Source organism: Amblyomma mixtum, chromosome 2 (assembly GCF_055824585.1).
Source record: "Amblyomma mixtum isolate Tamu chromosome 2, ASM5582458v1, whole genome shotgun sequence".
NCBI lineage: Eukaryota > Metazoa > Arthropoda > Arachnida > Ixodida > Ixodidae > Amblyomma > Amblyomma mixtum.
This window is the reverse complement of record NC_143013.1, coordinates 283,454,677-283,476,823: the sequence shown is the minus strand read 5'-3', so window position 1 is coordinate 283,476,823 and position 22,147 is coordinate 283,454,677. Positions and strand designations below refer to the sequence as shown.

General features: G+C 47.3%; 2 protein-coding genes across 3 annotated transcripts; both read right to left on the bottom strand.

The window, feature by feature from the left end:
- Positions 1–3,050: 3,050 nt before the first annotated feature.
- LOC149364262 (glutathione S-transferase Mu 1-like) lies at positions 3,051–14,424 on the bottom strand. 2 transcript variants are annotated; one of them, XM_089570061.1, is made up of 4 exons: positions 14,296–14,424; positions 7,652–7,914; positions 4,265–4,671; positions 3,051–3,256 (listed from the first exon to the last, which is right to left on the bottom strand). In XM_089570061.1, exons 2-4 carry the CDS (start codon positions 7,912–7,914, stop codon positions 3,156–3,158), a joined length of 771 nt encoding a protein of 256 aa, XP_089426187.1. In that variant the 5' UTR covers positions 14,296–14,424; the 3' UTR covers positions 3,051–3,155. The 2 variants fall into 2 exon arrangements, with proteins under 2 accessions (XP_089426187.1, XP_089426186.1); XM_089570060.1 differs by having other exon boundaries at positions 7,652–7,919; positions 14,296–14,416.
- A 591-nt stretch (positions 14,425–15,015) lies between these two features.
- Positions 15,016–19,980, bottom strand: LOC149364261 (glutathione S-transferase Mu 1-like). The gene is made up of 3 exons (XM_089570059.1): positions 19,906–19,980; positions 17,994–18,256; positions 15,016–15,866 (listed from the first exon to the last, which is right to left on the bottom strand). The coding sequence occupies exons 2-3, from the start codon at positions 18,254–18,256 to the stop codon at positions 15,452–15,454; spliced, it is 678 nt and encodes a 225-aa protein (XP_089426185.1). The 5' UTR covers positions 19,906–19,980; the 3' UTR covers positions 15,016–15,451.
- Between the last annotated feature and the right edge of the window lie 2,167 nt (positions 19,981–22,147).

Here is a 22,147-nt window from a genome sequence, read left to right as displayed (position 1 = left end):
TCTTCGATTTACCGTGCTCAGGAAAGCGCATTATGGTCACTTGGGCTGGCAACCGCGGTGGCATACAGCCATGGATCACGGAGGGCAGATGCTCTCCGTAGCTTCGCGTTCAGCCGTCTCGTTGCTGCGCGCGCGTAAGGAAGAAATAGGCTGGTTGGGATCGACAACAATGACCGGAAGGTATTGAGGGCTGACGCAGACTGCAGATTAAACAGCTGATCGCGATCGAATCCGTATGCATCGCGACGCAGTGGCGAACGGCGGCTTGGGCGTGCGGGAGAAATTGCGCCAGGAGCGCGCGCTGCCCCGACTGCGGACCTGGTTACTAGGGGCAACGGCGACGCCGCGACACGCAGGAACGGGCGCCAAAGAGCTGCGCTCAATGCCGTGCGTTGCTCATCAAACGACACGCCGTACTCTTGGATTATCGCGTGTTTGTTTACTACGCAGTATGTATGACTGGTATGACCGCAGCCGATCGACCCTGCTTGGCGATTGACCCTGTTGTGGTCGTTACGATTTCTACGTCCGTGAACTGCTTCTTGTGAGCTGTAATGAGAAAAGAATCGGGATTACAATCCGTTCAACTGTAGTCTGTCGGCCGCCGGCTTTTGCTGCCGGCAAGGAACGCAATAAAAATTTGCTGTGGTTAGACCAATGGCCATCCCGAGTAGAATTGCGGAAGCACGGCGCGGCATTCGCAGCGGCGGCGGCATCTCGGGGGCACTGACCATATTCTTACTATTACCTAGAGGGAAAGCTGGCAGCGCTGCACTTCTGCCACCATGGACGCTCAAAGCATCATGGGACGGTGAGCTACTTGTTGCGAGACAGTCGTAGTTTTTTGGGAATACGAAGTGGCACTACTAAAACATTTCATTCCGAAAACTCTGTTCGTGTGTGCGCAGACGACTTTCGCGCGAACGCAGTGTGCAAAAGCCATAGTAGTAAAACGCAACGACACACAATGCCAATAAAAGGTTTCACTTTTCCGAAATGCCATTAAAAACCTCTTATAGTATCTAAGCAACAACATTTTTTTGAAACATATTTACTTTTAGAAATGCGCCTGTTAATTACGAAATATTAGTTTTTGCAGTGTTCATTACTTGGCCAATAGGAAAGCTAGCCATATCTTAATTTCGGCAAACTTTGCATTTACATGCTTTTCTGCTCGTCTGTTGCAATTTCCAGCCAGGATATTGAATGTTAGGACATTCGTAGTTATCGAACTGCTTTATTTTTCTATTATTTTTTGGCAAAAGTAGTTCTGCAGTCGGTAGCTCACCGCCCCATGATGCTTTGAGCGCCCATGGTGGCTGAAGTGATCTCGAGGGTCCATGGCTACCAGATGGCTACACGTAAACTAAAGAAACTCCCATAGACAGGTTGCCAGCTTTCCCTCTAGAAACTCTATGGCACTGACTGTCTGAAATGCATAGAGGCGAAAGCGTTTTCCACACCACTTTGACTGCTTCTGCGGCACTGGTGACCTCACCATTGGATGACGTCACACTTAATGAAATACTAATTACTAAGAAATTACTAATGAATGATTATTGACCAAATTGTAATTAACTGCTAATTAATGACGCTTAAGCTTCGATTTTACGAGTGGAACGCCACAGCGTGTTGTAGCGCTGCCAGGGAGTCCACCGAACAGAACGCCACCACCTGTTCGGCGCGATGACTTGCCCTTTGAACGCAACGCTTTTTTAGGAAAGGAAATGGCATAGTAATCCTCTGTCATCTCGGTAGACACCGGAACCGCACCGTACAGGAAGTGAGGAAGTCGCAAGTGAAAGAAGAGGGGCCGTAATGGAGAAAATGAAAATTGTAGTTGAGGAAAACCCGCCGCGGTGGCTCAGTGGTAAGGCGCTCGTATTCCGAGCCGGAGTACCCGGGTTCGAACCCGACCGCGGCGGCCGCGTTTTGATGGAGGCGAAACGCAAGAGGCGCCCGTGTGCTGTGCGATGTCAGTGCACGTTAAAGATCCCCTGGTGGTCGAAATTATTCCGGAGACCTCCACTATGGCACCTCTTTCACTCGTACCTTCCTCCCTTCCCTTACGGTGTGGTTCAGGTGTCCACCGAGATGAGGAAAGGAAATTAGCAGTAACTGTCTCGCAGACATAACTTCACGAAAAGAACAACGCTGGTTCTTCTCTTCTGTGTTCTTCTTCTCTTGGTGTCTCGTTCTTTCGCTGGTGAAGTTATGTCTGATGTACACCAACAAGCCCACATGGGTACCTTGTTAACTGTCTCACACTCGCTCATGCGCAGTTGGGGCTCTTCGGGGTTCCGCGAAATCGCTCACACCAGCGTAGTATTGCTTCCGCAACAAAAATTGGCAGTGGCTTAGCTCTGCTATGCCAGGATATACGTAACAGCGTATATCTCTTGGGACAGTGGACACCTACCTTGCTTTAAGCTAAGTGGCGGTAGCGACAGGTGTGCGCTGCATGCGTTGGCATTGACAACGTTGTGCCAGAAACGCAGTGCTGAACCACAGGTGGTCGAAATTTCCGGAGCCCTCCACTACGGCGTCTCTCATAGCCTTAGTCGCTTTGGGACGTTAAACCCCATAAACCAAACCAAACCCGAAGTCATAGGCCATCGGCGTTCATTGCGTTCATTGGCGTTGGCGTTGTCAACGTTTTACTCTGATCATTTTAAGGAAAGGAAGGCGAGCGCGTGCGGCGAGGCACGACAGCTGTGCGTAGTGACGTCACTTGCCTCTCGCGCATGCGCAGCACGGCTCTCCAGGAGCCACGTGAAACTGCTCAACCTCGGCCAGTGTAGCTCACGCTACAAAAGCGTATATCAGCTGGTTGAACGCTCATCTAGAGTAAGCGGGTGTACTGTGCAAATTTAGCTGCGTATCCTGTCTGTAATAATACAGCTTTACCGTAGAGGGCTAGCACTCAAAGGAAAGGCGCTACATTCCGGCCTCGCGTGTCGGCGGCGCGTGTGCTTGGATGGTGATCCGCGCTGGGAAATTCTTACTCTGTAATGAACTAAACGCGAGGTGGTGGTGGTGAAAAGCTTTTATTTAGTAATTTACAGAGAGGTGCTCGGGGAGAGGCCCCTAATGGGTCTCACCCCTTACAATACCAGGCGGAGTCCCTCATTCCGGGATCCCATTGGTCGAGACCGCTACACAAGTCCGCCGGACCAGGGCCTGTTGGGCCGACAGTTCCTGGCAGCTGAGCAGGGCCGCCTCCCAGTCCTCTCGGGTAGATGCATGCGTATGGTACCTGTCAGATATTTTAAGCATTTGTGGCAGAAGACCCGAGCATCAAGCTGTACGGGAGTCGGCGACGACCGAATCGGCACTCGCCTCGGTGCCCGCATAGATGGCCCGAATGTGCTCGCGAGGGATTTTAATAAAGGACATGTTTCAATCAATAAAGAATTTCTCAAATAATATCCGCCTTTCCACTGCGCAGAACGCAATGCAGGCCATACGCTCTCGTATCGCGCTCAGCGAGCTTGTCTGTCAGTTTAAGAGATCCACTCGACCAGGTACGGCGACTGGGTGCTTCCTGCAACACATCACACACAAAACGTCCCTGCTCTGGTCGAAACTCGCGGAATATAATTTACGACAACCCAAGGGCAATTCTTTGCGCCATTATACGGTGATAAAACCAACAACCACTTATCGACCTCAATGACCACGCTAGAACTACACACTCTTGCAAATACCACAGGCAACGGTTCATTTTAAAAATACATTCCATTGAGTATAGCACACTTTCATTTAAGTTTATTGTTCATGTATGCTTTGTGTGCATGGTGGAAATATATAGAACTGCCTTCGTATCTTACGTTTTGAAGAGGAGTGCAGAATCCATGGAGTGCAGAAGCTGCCGTCACGAACATGCATACCTGCTTGGTCTGAATAACCCTGCTCCCTAAACTCGCCAACACACATCAATGGCACAGAGAAGGCCTATGAGTAAGCCGACGTCGACAGCTGCGGCACGTTTTCTTTGCTTCTTTTTTTTTTTTCTCTAGGCTGGTTTTGCTGCTCATTTTTCAGGTTATTACGAAGAAAACCGGGCGAGAAAGAGTGCACATGCTTCCGAAGTTCGTTGGTAGTGATGTGGAAACTTAACCGATTCATGGGTACAACTTTCAACGATGCTTTGCTCAAGCGCTGCATCCGATTGACTTCTACTTTGTATTTATGAATGAAAGCTCCTTTTTAGCAACGACAGCGTCTGGGTTTGGATTTTATTTTCAGGAATGTTTCTGTGTACCTGGCTCAGACGGCTTTCCGTTTCCCCATGGCCTGTGAGGGCCTAAGATGGGCCATTTGCTGTACTTGTCCGAGGCAAAGTACTCCTTGATGTTGGGCAGCTCTTCGAATCTCTCCACGTACTTGATGATATTCGGCCAATGCTTGACGGCTTCCGGCTTGAACTCGCGGTGCCAGTCTAGTGCCTCGTAGAGCAGGAAGTCGACGTACGTCATCCTCTCACCCATGACCCACTTCCGGTTGGCCAAGAAGTCGTCCCAGGGACCGAGAAATTCATCCAGCTTTTCGGCGTACGATTCTAGGCTGTAGTTCAATTTTGCGGCTGGGGCGCCTGAGTAAGGCAGCATGAGGTACAAGTCTTGAACTCGTTGCTCGAGCATGTCCAGTTCGATGGTCTCTTCCTCATTCCTAGGAGGCGGTTAAAGACAAAGCCAATAAGTCAGTGTAATTAAACTTGCTAAGAAGAGCGAACTTACTAATGGTATAGAGGAAATGCACGTAGTAATTACAATGCCGGAAGAAAGAGAAAACCATTAAACAGGAAGGCTAGTCATAGGGCACTGTTTGGCTACCGTGCTGTAGGGGCGCCAGGCAGAGAAATAATATGGGCAATAAAAAAGAGTAGGAGGAAGAAGGGAACACGCGATTCAGCGAGAGGAGGCACGCGAGGTGGATTGATTAAAAACAATTTGTTAGCTCAAGAATTTGAAAATCCTCGGATTCCTCTTGGTAGGCATTCCTAGTCCATGGCGTCCGCGGCTTCTACTGCCTGGCGAGCTGGCTGGACCATCTAAGCTGGTTGGCTGCGTCACAGCTGAACAGCGCAACCTCATCATGCAGTCCCGATTGCCTCGAAAACCTGAACCGAGCGTTTAGGGAGGGTGACTGGGGAACCGTTCTTTGTGGACGGTGTCCTCTGTCGAGGACTCCGATGAAGATCTGCAGTCTTGCCAGCCCACGTGATCAGCCACTGCTGATCGTTTAGGCGTCTTCAGCTTTTAAAACCTGTGAAGTTTCTTCGACCATTGGTCCATGAGTTTCCTCTGACATTGGCGGTTGTTAAAAGTGTGCAAGGTGCAGAGAGGGTTGGAGCTCAAAGGTTTGTTTGTGGAAACCGCGTTTGAGAAGCAGGTTAAATGGCGGACATGTCCCACTTAATTTACATTAGATTTAAATTACATCAATATTTATTTCATGTCACACTTAATTTACATTAAATTACATCAACATTCCTTTTTTGAACTTTAGGGCTACTTTGTTAAATGTGCACTAAAGAGCGCTGTTGAAAAATTCGTTTTTGCTTTTTTTTTTTTGGGGGGGGGGGGGGGGGGTGTTCGACAATACAGCAGCAAGTTAAGCGCACAGAGATAAAAATATGTGTGGACTATTTCCTTTCGAGAGACTCATCCTCATCATTTGCGATGGCCAATGAAATACTGTAATCCATGAAGACACCCGAAATAAATTTATTACTCTTTTTGAACCCCACCTGAGTAATAGTTTGATAAAACCGCGACATATTTATGGTTCAGAAAACCTATCATAGAAATAACAAACCCGAAGCAAGCGGACGTGTTTTCCCCACGTCTGTTGAGTATAATAATTTTTTTTTAATAATAATTCTTTATTGCGCCAAATATTTAAAAAAATGTACAGAAATCCGGCCTGCCAAAGCCTCATAGGGCTTGAGCGGCAGAGCCCGACAGGCAGCGGAACCGCGCAGACATACACACAGGCAAAAAAAAAAACACATTCAAAATAACGGACATAAAATTAGTATGACGGTGAGAACAAAATAGACACAAGACTCATGTTACATGAAGGAAAAAAAAAATCCTCATCAGATTAAATCGCAAGGAAGAAAAACCAAAGTGGCATAACAATACCTCAGATCAGTGCAATAAATACAGCAGTAACCAATGACATCACAAGATTTACTTGAGAGGTGGTAAAGCACATGCATGATGTCGTAAACCCTCTAATTAATGTATCGCAGCATCTTTTTTATTTTGTATTTAGTTTTTGCCCGGCGAACGCTTGGAGGTAACCTGTTAAAGTGAAAGGGAACGTAATAATCTCTTAAACGCCTTCCATATCTTGTAGACCGTCGGGGAATACAAAAAGGTTCCTTCGGTCGAAGAGACCGTGTGGGAACATACGGAATCTTATAGTCACTAAGCCAAAAATGCTTCAGGACGATCGTTTCCATCAAAAGGCGATCAAAAGCAGGTAGAGAAAATACCTTAAAGAGATCAGAATTGGAGGGAAGGCCTAAATCATAGCCGATATTTTTTAATAAAGATCGTAGGAGAGAATTAATCCTGCACTTCCAGCGAACTGCACAGTGACCATAAATCGTTATGCCATAGCGCAGTATGCTATAACCAAGGGCGTTTACGATAACTTTGCGTATTGAAAGCGGCATGTAGTACCTGATGTTGTAAAGCACACAGGAGACGGTTCGGAGCTTTTTACAAACGTGGGACAAGTGATCATTCCATGAAAGAGCACTGTCAAAGTATAATCCTAGGTATTTCACTGTATTTGTATAGCTCAAGGGTATACATTGACATTGGGAACAATCAGATCCGTGCAAGAAAAGGTGATGGTTTAAATCTACCTTCTTCATCGGGCTGTGAAAGCATATAAGCTGAGTCTTAGAGTTGTTAACTTTAATTAGGTTGTTTGAGAACCAGTCCATAGAAATTATTGCTGCAGCTTGAAGAGAAGAAATTGAGTCAGAGTAGTTCGGTGACTGGGTTACAAGTACAGTATCGTCAGCGTACTGGTACAGGCCTACAGGAACAAAGTTTGAAAGGTCATTCACGTAGACGTTAAATAACAGGGGAGTATAATGAGTAAACTTGCTGCATGTAACTTCAAAAATGAGCAGGTGGTGGCTAATGGCATCGACCTATCCCATGACACCAAGGTCAACCGCACTGCGTCTTCTAGCCACCCGCGATGCCACACAAGCTGATGCAAGGCGGGTATTACGTGGTAATGATAACAGGTAGACGCCGTTAGCCCGGCGGTCTGCTACGAAGCGCATTTATCACTTAAAATTGAGTTGAACACGCATACAGTATCCTTCTATTACCCTCACTCGCTTTGCTGACGTTGGCGATGAACCGTGAGAAGTTTACACATTATGTCATACCGTACGCCTCAGTCGCCGGTTTGTAGGGGTCATGCGACATACATATAGTGACAGTGACATCGGCAACTACCTGACCTGCGGGAAGTGCGATTAGGAGTACTTCTCTTACAAAAGAATCAAATTGCTGAAACATTCACCATGCATACACAGAGCCTTTGAGGCTACGGCTACCATGTATGACTGGGATGCGGCCTAGCATAACTGTAAAGGCGTATACAGTGTACACACCTCGCGGCCAAATCGTGCTTTCTTCCCAGGTACCGGAGGATGGCCAAGCTCTGGGTAATCTTGACGTCGCCGTCGATATAGTACGGTAGGTTTGGATACCTAAGCCCCAGCTTGTGCTTCTCTTTGCGCCACTCTCCCCAAATGTCGGGCATCGGTCCAACCTTGCACTGCTTGTCCTCAAACTCGACGCCCTTGTAGATGAGCAGATTGCGGATGGGCTGTCCCAAAGACCTGGTGTTCCAGTATCCGAGTACGGGTGCCATCTGTGCTGGTTAAAGAAGGTAACGATATAGAGTACAGAAGAGTGTCTACAGGTTAAACAGCGCGGAATCACAAAAAGTTTAAGACACAGCGGTGACCTTTATAGTGACAGGAGGATCTGCCACATATGCGGGAGGTACGGGGTTCGACCCCAGTGCCACCAGCAGGGTGTCGAACCGGAACCGAACCTGAACCCGAAACCGGAACCGAACCCGAATTTCCACTCGGAACCGGAGCCGAACCGAACCCATATTTTTTTCGCCATCTTGGAACTGAACCCGAACCGGAACGATTCAAAGGAACCGTTCCGAACCGGTTCCGAGCTCGGTTCAGCCCCACTTTTTTTGCAACCCGGCACGCTTCTTTTTTTTTTCTTCAGACAAAATGAGATAGCCTAGCGCGTAGGTTTACCCATCCGAAGCTGTCTGCGCTTGAAAGTGGGAGAATGGCGCCAAGTATATGAGACAACAAAATTGAATGAAGTATGATGTGTGGGAAGAAACCTAATTGACTCTTCTGTAATGTACTAGCGCCGATTCTAAAGCATTGTAAGTCAGGTTTATGTGAAATCTTGAGTTACGACTTCTACTCCTTTTCATGTTTATGTATGGCTTTAATCAAATTGTTAGCACTGATCTAACTCAATAAAGCACTATAGACACCAAACTTTTGCTTGCGTATTTTCTCTTTTCAAACGATGATTTCGACATTGGTATACATGGAGCACCCTGTGGTATTTGCCTACAGCCAATAAATAATTTATATTCGAAGTTCTTCCTGACGTTGTTTTAGTTTCATCAGCAGAACGAGTGCTGTTACCTGTAGTTGAATTTAGGTTACATGAGGCACGAAATAAGACGGCAATAACTCCTTTGTTGTAATTCTAGCCTTTGACGCAGGCTGGTTTATGTGCAGTAGTGAGTCAAAACGAAGTATCAGCGTCTATATCACAGGTTTGCACGCCTCACGTGACAGTTCAACTGCAAGTCACAACATTTCTCGGTTGATGAAACCGAAACAGCATGTGAGAATAAATTCTTTTCTAAATTATTCAGCGGCCGTAGGCGAATACCGCATAGTGATCCAGGTATCCTAATATCTAAGTCATCGTTTGAAAGAAAATACGCAATAAAATCTGTGTGCACAGTCCTTCGAGCAGCGATTGAGAATGCTGTTGCTAGGTGCGGGCTGCGGACTCAGTGAAGGCTAGGAATTGGGCCTTTATTCAGACTTCGACCCAAAAGGAAAGAGGGCCCCAGGCCCTTGGAAGCTACAGACTGTCTCCCCGAGCAGCTGCTCTCTTCCGCTGCTGGAGGAAGACTCTCTTTGTCCGTTGACGGTCGAGTTTTCGAACGCCGTGGTCACGTGACCAAGCTGCGTTTCTTGGAAGAAAGCGTCCTTGGGGGCCGAATCCAGACCACCCCGAGTTAAATTGCGAGAGGAGAGGGGAGAGCCGTGACCCTCATAAACGTCAAGTTCGAGAGGGGTGCGTCTTCGGCTGAACATGAGCCCCGCGTTCGCGACGAGGCCGGCACCCTGCGGCACCGTGTATAGGTCGGAACGCTCGCGGCACAAACAGTTTTCCGGAGTTCACGGGCTCACACGCCAGCAGTGTCTTGCAACGCAACAGACTCCTCCCTCGATGAAGTCCTTCGCCGAGGCTGCGTCCCCAGATGCAGGGTCGAGTGAAGGCGCTCCGGACGGCCACAGGGCAAATGCATGCGCTCAAATTCCACACGCGCGCGCGCACGCACGCACGCACGCACGCGCGCGCACACACACACACACACACACACACACACACACACACACACACACACACACACACACACACACACACACACACACACACACACACACACACACACACACACACACACACACACACACACACACACACACACACACACACACACACACACACACACACAGTGTGGTTATTTTTGGGAAGGGGTGCTATACTGCTAACGCAGTAAGAAGGACCACTAAACGAGTATGTATACTCCGATTTGGATTCGTACCAGCGGCGGCGCAACAGAAAAGCTCCGTTTAGAGATGCCTTAGGCTACTCCGCCATCTCCGAGGCTTCCTTTTATCGTTGTTGCATAAAATATTAGGAACCTCTGTGACCATCGTCGTGCCTTGCTTGATCTCGTCGAATTCAAAGATCTCAGCATAAGTCCTTACGACACCGTGGCTCCCTTACTCCGCCCGCACATCAAAATTTCGGAATGAGTCAGGAGATTGAAATTGAACACATAGTCCTCCAGCGGTAAAGAGCACTGTTCTCTGAACAGCGACCTCGCTGAACGCGGCGGTTCTGCATGTTGATCCATCATGCGGGTGTTCCACACGCTAAGCTGTCCTATGAACACGATGAGATCGCACGGAATTCGGGAGTCTTTCGTCGTAGACCGAAATCTTATAGTGAAGTACATGACCTCAATGTCTATTTTAAGACACTGCTGAAGTATGCCCCAAAAACGCAGCATCACGACAAAAAGAAACAATTATTTTGTTGCTCAGTGATTTCTCGTTGCTCTCACAGGTATGAATTCACTGACCACGGCACAAATGCCTTCTTAGCGCGAAGGTACGTCCTAACGCGTAAGGTCCATGTTTGAAGCGTGAACAAGGTTTTTGCGGCCGATTGAAACTACAGTCGAGCCCATTTATAACGAACCTGACGGTCTCGCGAATTCCGTTCATTGTTCTTAGTAAGTGGACTCTTCGTATAACAGCCAAAAATACTAAGGCCACTAAAAGTGGCGTTTATTTCTTTAAAAATACTTTATGCGCTCCTACTTGTGCTAAGCAGATCCTCCAGCGGCTCTTTCCAGGATATACCTAGGGTGGTCAGTGAATCCTCGTGGAGACCCTTGCTGCTAACCATCAAATTTAGCTACGGGGTATAACTAATCGTGGTTGAAGTGTCCACGGCAGCTGGTGGCAGGTCGGTCACATAAGCAAAATTCCTGAGAGTACGGGAGTGCTTGTGCTAGGTGTTCGTCTTCGTCACAGCCCGCGCTTCTGCAATTTTGTGGTCCGCAGGAGCGTAGTTGTCTGAGGAAACATCTGGCCAGCCATGGATCAACGAAGCTTTGTCACACATCTACATGCGTCCGGTCACGTGTGTTTTCGAGCTGCTTCTGTAGTTCGCGTACTCATGAAGCGACAAAAGTAGCGCAGCGCTCGCGGCACTGAGTGCATCAGTTGCACTGTCCGCTTTGTGACGCTGCCTGCACGTGGTAGCAGCGCCTGCACGTGGTAGGCATGCATAGCGCAGGCTATGCATGCCACGTGACCAGCCCGTGGCTAGCATGCATGGCTAGCAAGGATTTAAAAATTCTCAAATCGCTGCTGTTACTTGATTCACGACCATGGTCAATAGCTTCGCTTTCGACGATGCCCCTTTCTCACACGCACCGCGCTTCCGCTTGAGAGGCTTTGCCCTGCCGGCGAACACGCAGGCAATGATTGCCCTCGTAGGCCATCGACGCGGGCTTGGCCTGCGGTTACTTACTGTTTGAATAGGGAGTTATAGCATATGGTTACCGTGTTTACGTTACCGTTTGCAATGTTCCCAGACGCTGGATTTTCCGGTTAGCGCTGCGCACTGCAGTGCCGTCTTTTATCGCATTTTTCGGTCGACATGTTCTTTCCGGAGAGGTGTCGTGAAGGTTGAGAGACTTTCTTTCACTCCGCGCTTACTGGAAGCACGACCTCTAAAAATTCGGGGGTAGTTTACGGCGCCTACTCGTTCGCTATAACCGAGTGGTGCGACCAAAGTTTTTCGTTGTATCTGCGACGAATTGCCGTTTCCCTTATGCATATTTTCACGGTAACACCGCACCCGTTCGTAATATGCGAGCGTTCGTTATACCTTCGGCCGTTGGGCTGGACTACATCAGCTGAATTCGTATCAAGAAAGGCTAGGTAAGGCTGCAGATATATGGGTAGAGGAAGCAATGACCGATCACAACCTTTATCGTCTGCCTTGTGGAGAGGTCGTACAGGTATCCACAAGGAAAAGCGAACAGGGAGAAAACCGAATGTATCAGCATAAAGTTCTCTCACGACCATGTCCAGAAAAGACAGACGAGCGCTTAGCCGCCTATTAAGCACAGCTCCCAGAAAGGGGTTGTTTGTAGTTTTGAAAATAAATTCCCTGAAACAAGTTGGTGGAAAAATGGTGCACGACAGATTCATCAGACTCCACCAAGGGCGCAAAGAATTCTGTAGACGCACAGGCTCCCTTTGATAGACCCCCAGGAAAAGTTACAAAAATTCTACGCAGTGCAAGTACACCTTCTTCCTAGCAGAATGCTGCACCTACAAGAATGTTGCAACGCTACATCCCAACGAATATGTTACCAATTTGTGTCCGTGCAGAAACGAAGCGCCTCAACCTAACCTAACCAAGTGTGTTTTTTTATCATATTATTTTTATCAGAATAAAACAGGTCGACGTCATCATAATAAGTCATAGTCGTAATTTCTCACTGTACTAGCGAGAATCCACGACTAGCTGTCTTTTTGAAGATACTGAGAAACAGGGGCTCGAGATATATAAAGCGAGTGACAAAGGCTATATCGAAGAGGAGATTTAAGTAAAATATGTTTTGGTACGCTCAGGGTGTTAGGGAGAGCTAGTGCTCCCACGAGGCTCTCGTTCGGTGGGGGATGGGTGATGGAGGGGTTCTCGCATATTCTCGTAACATGTAGGAAAGGGGGGGGGGGGGGGGGGGGGGCTGGCAAGTCGATTTCGGGACGACGAAAAGGTGTCTATCTGTATATAGGTGCCAATACATGGCAGCTGACCCCTGGCCAATCCCCCGTCGTGGGTATGTGCCATGCCACCAAGGCAACAACAACAACATGGCAGCTTCGTTTCTCAATAGTGCGCGGGAACGTAGAGGCCTGGTGCGGCGGTCATGTCGGCGCACGCGTAAGTGTACTGCGTACGAAAAATTCCCGACTGACTCGAGCTTCAAGGAGACCAATTTCTCGCTCGACGGGGTCTCCGAAATTCCTCAAGCTGGAGAGTTGTGTAGATGCAAAATCCTCCGGCTTTTCGCCTTATACATCATCAGAAGGATTATAGCATACAAATAGCCGTACATTATATTTCGAGTTTATTTCATTTTTCGGCTGTTGACGTAAATTCGTCTTTTTGCCGCGGACAATACATAAAGTGGGTAAAGTGAGAACATCTCGCATTGAACAAATTTTTGCAGTTTTTTGTTATATATCGATGCCACAGAAAAAAGTAAACACCATAACAAGGTTGATTAAAACCCATCTACGTTTTAAATTTTTTTTTCCCCTGAACCCGTTTGAACCCGTTTGAACCGGTTCAGTACGGTCCGAACCGGTTCGAACCGGAACGAAATGTCGCTCTGGAGCCGAACCCGGAACTGAACCCGAAAGGTGTGAACCCGAACCTGAACCGAACCCGAAAAAATTCCGGTTCGACACCCTGGCCACCAGGTACAGCCTTTGTCAAAAGTTTGGAGCCCAGGGGGTTTGCTTCTGAGCCACACTGTGTGGTTCGTAATGCTTCTCCAGCGCTCCAAATTTCCTGAAGGTAAGATGATTTCTGGTTATGCCTCCTCCAGTGGGTAGGGCTGCCACGAATGCTTCAGGAGTCCCCACTACAAGGCTTAGAAGCAACCCCCTGGGCTCTAAACTTTTGACAAAGACTGTACCTACAGGTGATACAAAGGGTACAAGCTTTTCCCTGGTCTAGTACCCGTCTTCTCTGGGGTGAAATGCTTAAAAAAAGGGGTCTTTGACACCCACCAAGCGCGGATTAAGGACACTTTAGATACAGCGCTTTTTGACTAACTGCTCTTCCATGGTTGAAATATAATTAACATCTTTAAACGAGTTTAGGCCAATTTTCTGAAATCGGACCACAGTGGACTCTAAGGTGACCTCATGAACAAGCAAAACATTAAAAGCCTTGAACTAAGCCTTGAATTGAACTAACGGCGGATATGAAGGCGAATACGAGGGGCGTGTAATTCATTCAGTTCGCAGACAAAAAAAAAAAAAAATCGAAACTATATAAGCGTTTCCGAATGCTGAGCTAATTCGTATTTACAGAGGAACTTTAATCAGAAAGAAAAAAAGAATCAGGAAGTTACGGTAGCGGTGCATCTTACGAATACAGGTGTGATAATAGTTCCTTCCATTCTCTTTTACAATGCGTGCTTATGAATTTTGTATATTATGTTGCGCACAGCGGGGGCACGCAGTGGCGAGTTCATCTTCTACAGCTTAGCAGGTGCAGTTTCAGTGTGCAAGAATGTCTAGGAAAGCATGATTTAAAAGCCAGGCAGAACAGGGACGAATAGCGGGGATGCAACAAGTCTGCTTACCTATAAGGACGTCCTGACCCTTTGATGTGAGCTTCCACTAAACGGCACAAATATACCCTCGCGAATGCGGGCTCTCATTGCATCCGTCTTATTGTTCTGCTGTGGCTCAGAGAACGTAGACACATATACGCTCTTATCACCACTATGCAACCTTTCCTTCCAGCCTCCCTCCTATCTCCATACCGAATCGCAAATCCTTCTCGTGACGGTTGTGTAAGCCCAGCGCTGAGGTTTGGGTCTTATAGTAGAGGAGAGGACACGAATGCAAACACGGCCTTCGTTTCGTCCTTGCTGACCCTATGTGCAACAAGTCGACAAGTCCCGCGTTTGCGTCTGAGAATATCTTTCTCAGTCTAGTTTATCTGCAGTTGTCTCTGTTACGTTGGTTTTCTATAGCGAAGTAGGCATCGCCGGCGTTGTGGTATTTAGAAATGAAAGGCTTCTTCTCCCTTTACTCGCCGGACAAAGGCAAAGTACTCAGATATGCCCGAACCATAAAAGATTTGTGGACCGGAGAATTGCCGTGAGGTAGCCGTACTGAAGAATGTGTCGCCATCCTCATTTGTGATGTGATAGCTGGGCTTGTAGCACTGGTAACACATGGTTTGTAACACTAACTTATCTTTCCAGCGCGCGTAAAAAACATGGACACAGGGAGAGTAGACGCCACGACGCTGGACTCTAAGTTGATTTATTGTAATAAAAAAGTAGGTCTTTATAAACAATGCGCTTATATTCAATAACTTAGATTCAATGTTGAGCTCGCTGCGTAGCATACGACAGCAGCGTGAACTGCTGGGCGATTTGGTACATGTTCACGTGAGAAGAACCACCGAAAACGGACGCAGGGCCAGGAGAAGACACACAAAGATTGTCGCCGGACTTACAACTATTTTATTATTGGTTCAACCACGTATTTAAAGCCACTTACTTGCGCAAGCGCACATAGATGCCACATTTATCAAAGTCTGGACGTCACCATACGACAGGTGATTCAGTGAATAACTGCATGAGAAACCCACTCAGTGTATATATTCGCGTGCTCACCTTAAAAGCCCCCCCAAACTGCGTCTGCGAGCAGTTTTATAGAAACGACAGCTTTAGGATTCCAAAAGTGTAGAAACTAAGGCGGACTAGTTTATTTTTAGAAATGCTGTTATGCAGCTCCCTCGGACGGCTTTTTGTAACCCCACGGCCTTAAACCCCACATGATTGGCCATTTGCTGTACTTGTCCGAGGCAAAGTACTCCTTGATGTTGGGCAGCTCTTCGAATCTCTCCAGGTACTTGATGATATTCGGCCACCGCTTGACGGCTTCCGGCTTGAACTCGCGGTGCCAGTCTAGTGCCTCGTAGAGCAGGAAGTCGACGTACGTCATCCTTTCACCCATGACCCACTTCCGGTTGGCCAAGAAGTCGTCCCAGGGACCGAGGAATTCGTCCAGCTTTTCGGCGTACAACTCTAGGCTGTAGTTCAACTTCGCCACGGGGGCGCCTGAGTAAGGCAGCATGAGGTACAAGTCCTGGACTCGTTGCTCGAGCATGTCCAGTTCAATGCTCTCTTCCTCATTCCTGGTTCAAGGGAGAAAGAAAAGAGACGATTAAGTCACCATATTCACACTTCCTGAAAGTCAATGCAAAGTGGGTGGAAATAGAGTAATCCAACTACGATGGTGGGCAGTGCCGAAAGTTGGGCGAGTTCTTGTACGTTCATGGTGAAAAAATAGCGGAGAAGGAACACGAAGAACGGAAAGAACGACGCAGACAAGCGTGGGGAAAAGATATATTAGCGTAAAGAAGGCACGGAGTCCAGGCAGACGGGATTCGGGCGATCACTATGCTCTGGGAAAGGGGCAACATGAATAATGGGGGTAAGACGGAGGGAAGAGAACATGAACAAAAGACACTCGATTGTGCGAGAGACGGCACGTTCGAAAATACGGCGTTAAATCTGATAACTGGCTGTATTGCTATTTGGGAAGGTATACAGCGCGACAGAGGAGACCTAAGACAGCAGGGGAACGGTACAAGAGCAGAATGCTGCATCTGCTGTTTCTTGTCGTCTCAGTCACGCTACATGCGTCCCCAAATAGCATGTGAACCAGCTGGCTCCGCAGAAAGTTTTTGTGATCTGGCTGGATGGCCAAAGGAGTGCTTTAGGTGCCTCCAGCTATAGGTCTGCTCAGTTATAAGGATTTGCGTGTATTTCGGACATTGTTCGCCCAGTCCGCTGTATCTGATGTCGATTTATCTAAATTACTTTTTTTTTAAACTTCGTAAAGACTGTCAACATTGTTGCAGCAGAGTCGGGTAAACGTTGCTTTGATATAATCTTTTCCTCCCGTTTAATACTTAGCCTTCGAGCTGCATTGAAAGTGAGTACAGCAAAAAATGGCTAAAGTTGCCACGGTGTTAATCTCCTGCACTTAAATACGAGGATCTGTGTGGTTTTCTTAAAGAAGTCGCTGACATACTGTACTTCCTCAGCGTTCGCTTTCTCTTAAAATACCTATGCGATCTCTCGAGGCGGCAGTTGACAAACGTTTTGATTCAGTCTTTACTTCCTGTACCGATCTACCGGCAGCCTTACCTGAGCTTTCTTGACGATAGAGTATTAAAGCAGGTGTGGTGGGTGCGTATTCAATCTGCCGCAAAAACGTTCTTTTTTAAACTTTATACGTCGACCTATATACCTGTCAAAACGTGAATTCGAGCGAAGGGTACATTTGTGCCCTGGTCAGTGAATTGTCACCTGTATGAGCAACATGAGACTATTGATCATTGCTTTGTGTGGCGTCGTGATGCTGCGTTCTTACGGGACATACTTGTGCTGACTCTAAAAAAGACTTTGAGATCACGCCCTATAAACTTTAATATTTCTGCCTGTAACGGAAGTATCTCTGACACCCATAAACTTGTCTCTTTACCCCTTTAAGGATAATGAAGAGTCAGTGTTGTTCTTTCGTGCAACAAAAAAATAATAACTGCGTCGATGGCCTTGCGGTCAAAGTCTACCGGAAATGAAGCTGTTCTCTTTGCGCCGAAGCTGGTTCAAATTGTATTTTTTTTGTACTGGATTCCATTTGGACGACAATAATCACAATGGTTAGGATAATTGGACCTTCATGCTTTTTTTTGCGCCCTTCTTTTTTTTTTTCTCTCGAAAGCCCTCCTCAACAGAGAATAGCATGTCGGCGCTTTTTACACGCTGTCTAGTCTTTGTTCTTCTTCAAAGGGCCTATCTTTCTCTCTGTCTCTAATTTTCAGACTCATGTTCCGTTTCAGGATCACCGCAGTCTACGTTCGCCTTAGTTTGTTGAGAATGGCAGCTGAAAACATTACTCGCCTAAAACAACACCTGGAGCCTTACGCCGGTGACCGCATGGTTTAAGGCGTCAGTCAAGTGCGGTCCCGACTACGCCCTTGAGGGGCGTGCATTAGGATGCCTCTTAACGACAAAAGTTTCTTCTTGTCGATTTGCCCACAATTTTTGGGGGCGTTGTGGTCGGATGCACAGAGCTCGAAAATACATTTGACTACAATGTCATTCCCAACCCCGACACATCGTCGAGATGGGGATGCATAACGCATATCTGCGTTATTATCCGCGGACCATATACAAAGCCTTCAACACACCAAGTAGCACATAGGGCCGCAGTGAGACGTAATATAACCGTAAAGATCTATTGCATTGCGCACCTCGCGGCCAGGTCGTACTTCCTTCCCAGGTACCGGAGGATGGCCAAGCTCTGGGTAATCTTGACGTCGCCGTCGATATAGTACGGCAGGTTAGGGTACTTAAGCCCCAGTGTGAACTTCTCTTTCAGCCACTCTCCCCAAACGTCGGGCATCGGTCCAAGCTTGTACTGCTTGTCCTCGAACTCGACTCCCTTGTAGATGAGCAGGTTACGGATGGGCTGCCCCAGGGACCTCACGTTCCAGTAGCCGAGCACTGGCGACATCTGTGTTAGCCGAAGAAAGTCACAATGCTGAGTACAGAAGAGTCACTACAGGTTAAACAGAGATCACCACCAGCCTGACCACGCCCATTGCATGGCAAATGTGAATGCACTTGGGGGCATTCTCAAGTTGCGAACGGCTACTTCTCAGTATCCCTGAAAACCTGAAAAGAAAAGTATTCAGCAGTAACGTCCTGCTAACGCTCACCTATGAGGCTAACACGTGTAGGCTGAACAAAAAAGGTTCGAATTGGATTGAGGAGAGCGTAACGAGGTTAGCCAAAAAATGGGAGGATTTTAACGTAGTTAAACCAAGTAGGACGTGCGAAAGCACTTGAGATAACACCACCTCAAAGGCAACCACATAAGTTCTTATCGTCAGCCGCTACTGGCAGCCGCGCGCGCGACGAGTGGCCGGGGGGGGGGGGGGAGGGGGGGGGAGGGGGGGGGGTGCCGGTTCAGCGCAATGACGGAGCAGCATCGAGGTATGCGTGAAGGTTGAGGCTTCACGCATACCTCGCGTTTTTCAGCTTTGCTAGGGAAGTAGCGCTTTCGCTCTAAAACGTGTTTTTTGAGGACAAGAAAGGCGTAGTAACTGTCTCAATTCTGGGTGGACACCTCAACCACAGCATGAGGGGAGGGAGGGAGTCAAAGAAGGAAGAGAGAAAGAGGCGCCGTAGTGAAAAGGTTCTCGATAAAATGAAAGTGATAGAGGTAGCGTTAAAAAGAGAGAAATGCAGCTTGCATTGAGAACGAACTGGAGGTAACGGTATCTTAGCGGATATTAAAGATAGAAGCATACTTGAGTGGGACACGTGACGTGGAGAACGAATGACCGGTTGTCAGTTGAGATAACAGGGTGTTATGTCTAGAACAGAGGAACGTGGCTGGGAGCAGTACAGAGTCAGGCTGGGAAGTGAGAATTGGGAACTTGCTTAGACATGGAGGCCACTGCTTACATATAGGGCATTGCTGAGTAGAGATCAGTTGGAGAAGCATTTGTCTAGCAGTGGGCGTAACCTGACCGACGACCGCCATTGGAGAGCAGCTCTAGCTGTTATCCTCGAACTTCACGCCCACTACCTTCTTTGATGCCTTCGTTACAGAGAGTTATTTAAATAAATACCCCATAACAAGACTTGTGAATTACTAATGAATGACCTTGATGATGAGGATGACGATTTCGTTACTATAGGATCGAAAGGGATCTAATGGAATCACCCAGAAAAAAAAACTTTTTCGCCTTGTAGTCACAAATGGCAGCGATGATGGTTTCGAAAACGTAAACAATGGGCGTTCATTTGGTTCAACCCGAGAACAGGAATTTAGGCATTAGGAGGTTATTTACCGCTTGCACGCGAACGCTCATCAGGGGAGAGTATGATTGTTATGATTCTTAAAAATTAAAACGAGGTTGTACTGGCGGTGTGCCTTGGGAATACAGGCACACAACACGTTTGTTTCGTTCCCATAAAGGATACTATGGTATGTCGCGTTTGCTCCAAACAGAAGACACCCGCGATCTTCCCTTGTGCAGTTAAATTCGAATATTTCGGGCAGTTTGCTAGAGCGCGTTCGATGTTCGCGGAAGTTTTAAAAACAATGAAAATCGAAATGGACACTGTATGTCAGATACAGCGCTGCCTGCTTACCTTGAAGCTTTTCCTGCGACTTTTGAAGTGAAACTCTGCCGTACAGCCAATTTCACCTCACGAGAGCAGCTTTATACTGCATCTGTGTCATGGTTCTAGAGTGTTTGAGGGAGAGAGACGTGCAATCTTATCATCTCTGTGCAATCTCCCTTTCAAGCTCTTCTCCTTTTCCATGCACTCACCCTTTGTTTACGAATATTGCCGGCGGGGTTTTCGTACCCCTTAGCTTTACATCTTATCGTAGATTCAAAGTTCGCGCAAAACAAGTGCTTCGTTTCTGCCTCGCTGACATTCGGTGTCTGTGGATCATATCTAGCGCTTTACGCCAGGGGGCTTTTCCTTCCATTTGTATAAGAGCGGTGCTTTTTTTTTCTTTGTTTGACGGTAAGAACGGACACCAATAAACGATGCTTTCATAGACGTTACACGACACTGAATCCCATGAAACACGCGGTCACATGTGATGAGAAGGCTGGTGTGTTTAGCCAGTCCGGAATAGAATACTGCAGCTCCGTCTTTGCTTTGAATACTTAGACTTTCTGTTTGGTTTCTGTTTCTGTGTGGTGTGTGCGCGCGCTGATATAGGCTGTATGTGCCGCTGTCTTGGGTGTGCTCTCGGATAATTCATAGGTGCTTACTTATGTTTACTCTCTTAATAACTGCGACGACTATGCACGGTTTATTCTTTCCCTACATCGGATGAACGATTCGCCGCTAGAGAATGAAGTGATGTCGCATCAGTGTGAGGGTCAGGCAGCAGCGGTATCAGAGGCAAAAATATACCACAATAGCTTCCTTATCTATCTCTTTCTTTGTGCGAAGTGTAATTATCAGCTGCGTCGCCACCGGACAAACGCGTCTCCGCAAGTCATCCGAGAAATTTGTGGAGGTATGAAAACACGGTACAGGAGATTTCTATTGTGTCCGCGCAAGGTTTAATCTGTCAGTCCCAGAGTGAAGCGGCAGGACTGTGAATGGTTTTCTTTTCTTGGGAGTTAGCAACCATTGTTTGACTCGCAGCGAGCGCACTGCTTGAAGAAACAAATTACAGGGCATTGAACCAGAAAGATATGCCAGATGACGACCGATAAAATATTCTAGGTATCGTTGTTAGTTAATTCTTCTAAGTCGTACACAACGCTGTACCGTGCAGATAGTATTAAGGTTGTCAAACTAATTTCGATGATTAGTGCGCGAAAGATTCAGTCCCAGACAGAAGTCGATGTCTAGTGGCCAGAAAGTATATTTCGAGAAGGACTTACTCTGCCTCATTTTCCTCATTTTGAAGTCCCTCTTTGAGAGGCAGAAGTAAAAAGAAAGAATAAATAAGGTGAGGGAATGCCTGCTCCAGCATATATAGCTACCACCGAACTCGTCTCTTTACCGCGGGAACTCGATCTACACGTTCCGCGCATTCTTAGAAACTTCTTGTGCTGTGCAGCCGTGGCCTTGTTGTAGAACATCCGCCTCGCATTCGGGAGGTGCTGGGTTCGATCCCCAGTGCCGCCGGGTACCCACCGGTTTCTTTAATGGGTACAAGATTTCCCCTGGCTTGGTGCTCGGCTCCTCTAGTGTGCGATGCTTGGGGAAAAGGCTCTTAGCACCATTATTGTCCTGTGCGGCTGTGCTTAGGAAAGCGTGGAATACAACAGAGAGTGCATCATAAATAGCACACTATAGCATTGCTTTTATTTTATTTTATTTTTTGTGGGGTCTGAATTCAGAACCAAACGGAGTAAGGCCAAAGAAAGAGGTCTGTTGCACAAAAATTGTAACAATAAGCTGAAACGAGCGGCAGAATAGTAGAGCTACGAAAATGAAAACATCAGCAATGATGTAAATGCAAAAAAAAAGGGCTGTTTGCGTCGAAAAGAAAGATACCTAAATGAAACCACAACGTAAGAACGTTCATAGTTACTGGCGGAAAAGGTAGAATCAGTTATTGATGCTAAATTCCACTCGGCCTCTGATTTTGTCCGCATTGAACTTATTCAGGGTGTTGCATGAGCGATAAAGTTGCGAATACTATTACAATTTACCGATGTACGCTCCGGCTTTGCACTTTTCTTTTTATCTTCGTCGACACTGATGCCAGAAGTTTAGCGGATTCCAGAACAACATGTTCAAGTTTGCACAAAGCACGGCAGCCTGTGGGTTTCTCTTTATTGGTCATAAATGAAAGCGCTTTTAAAGCATCGATAACTTCAAGGTTCGGCAGAAACTCGGGCAGGCTACTTTATTT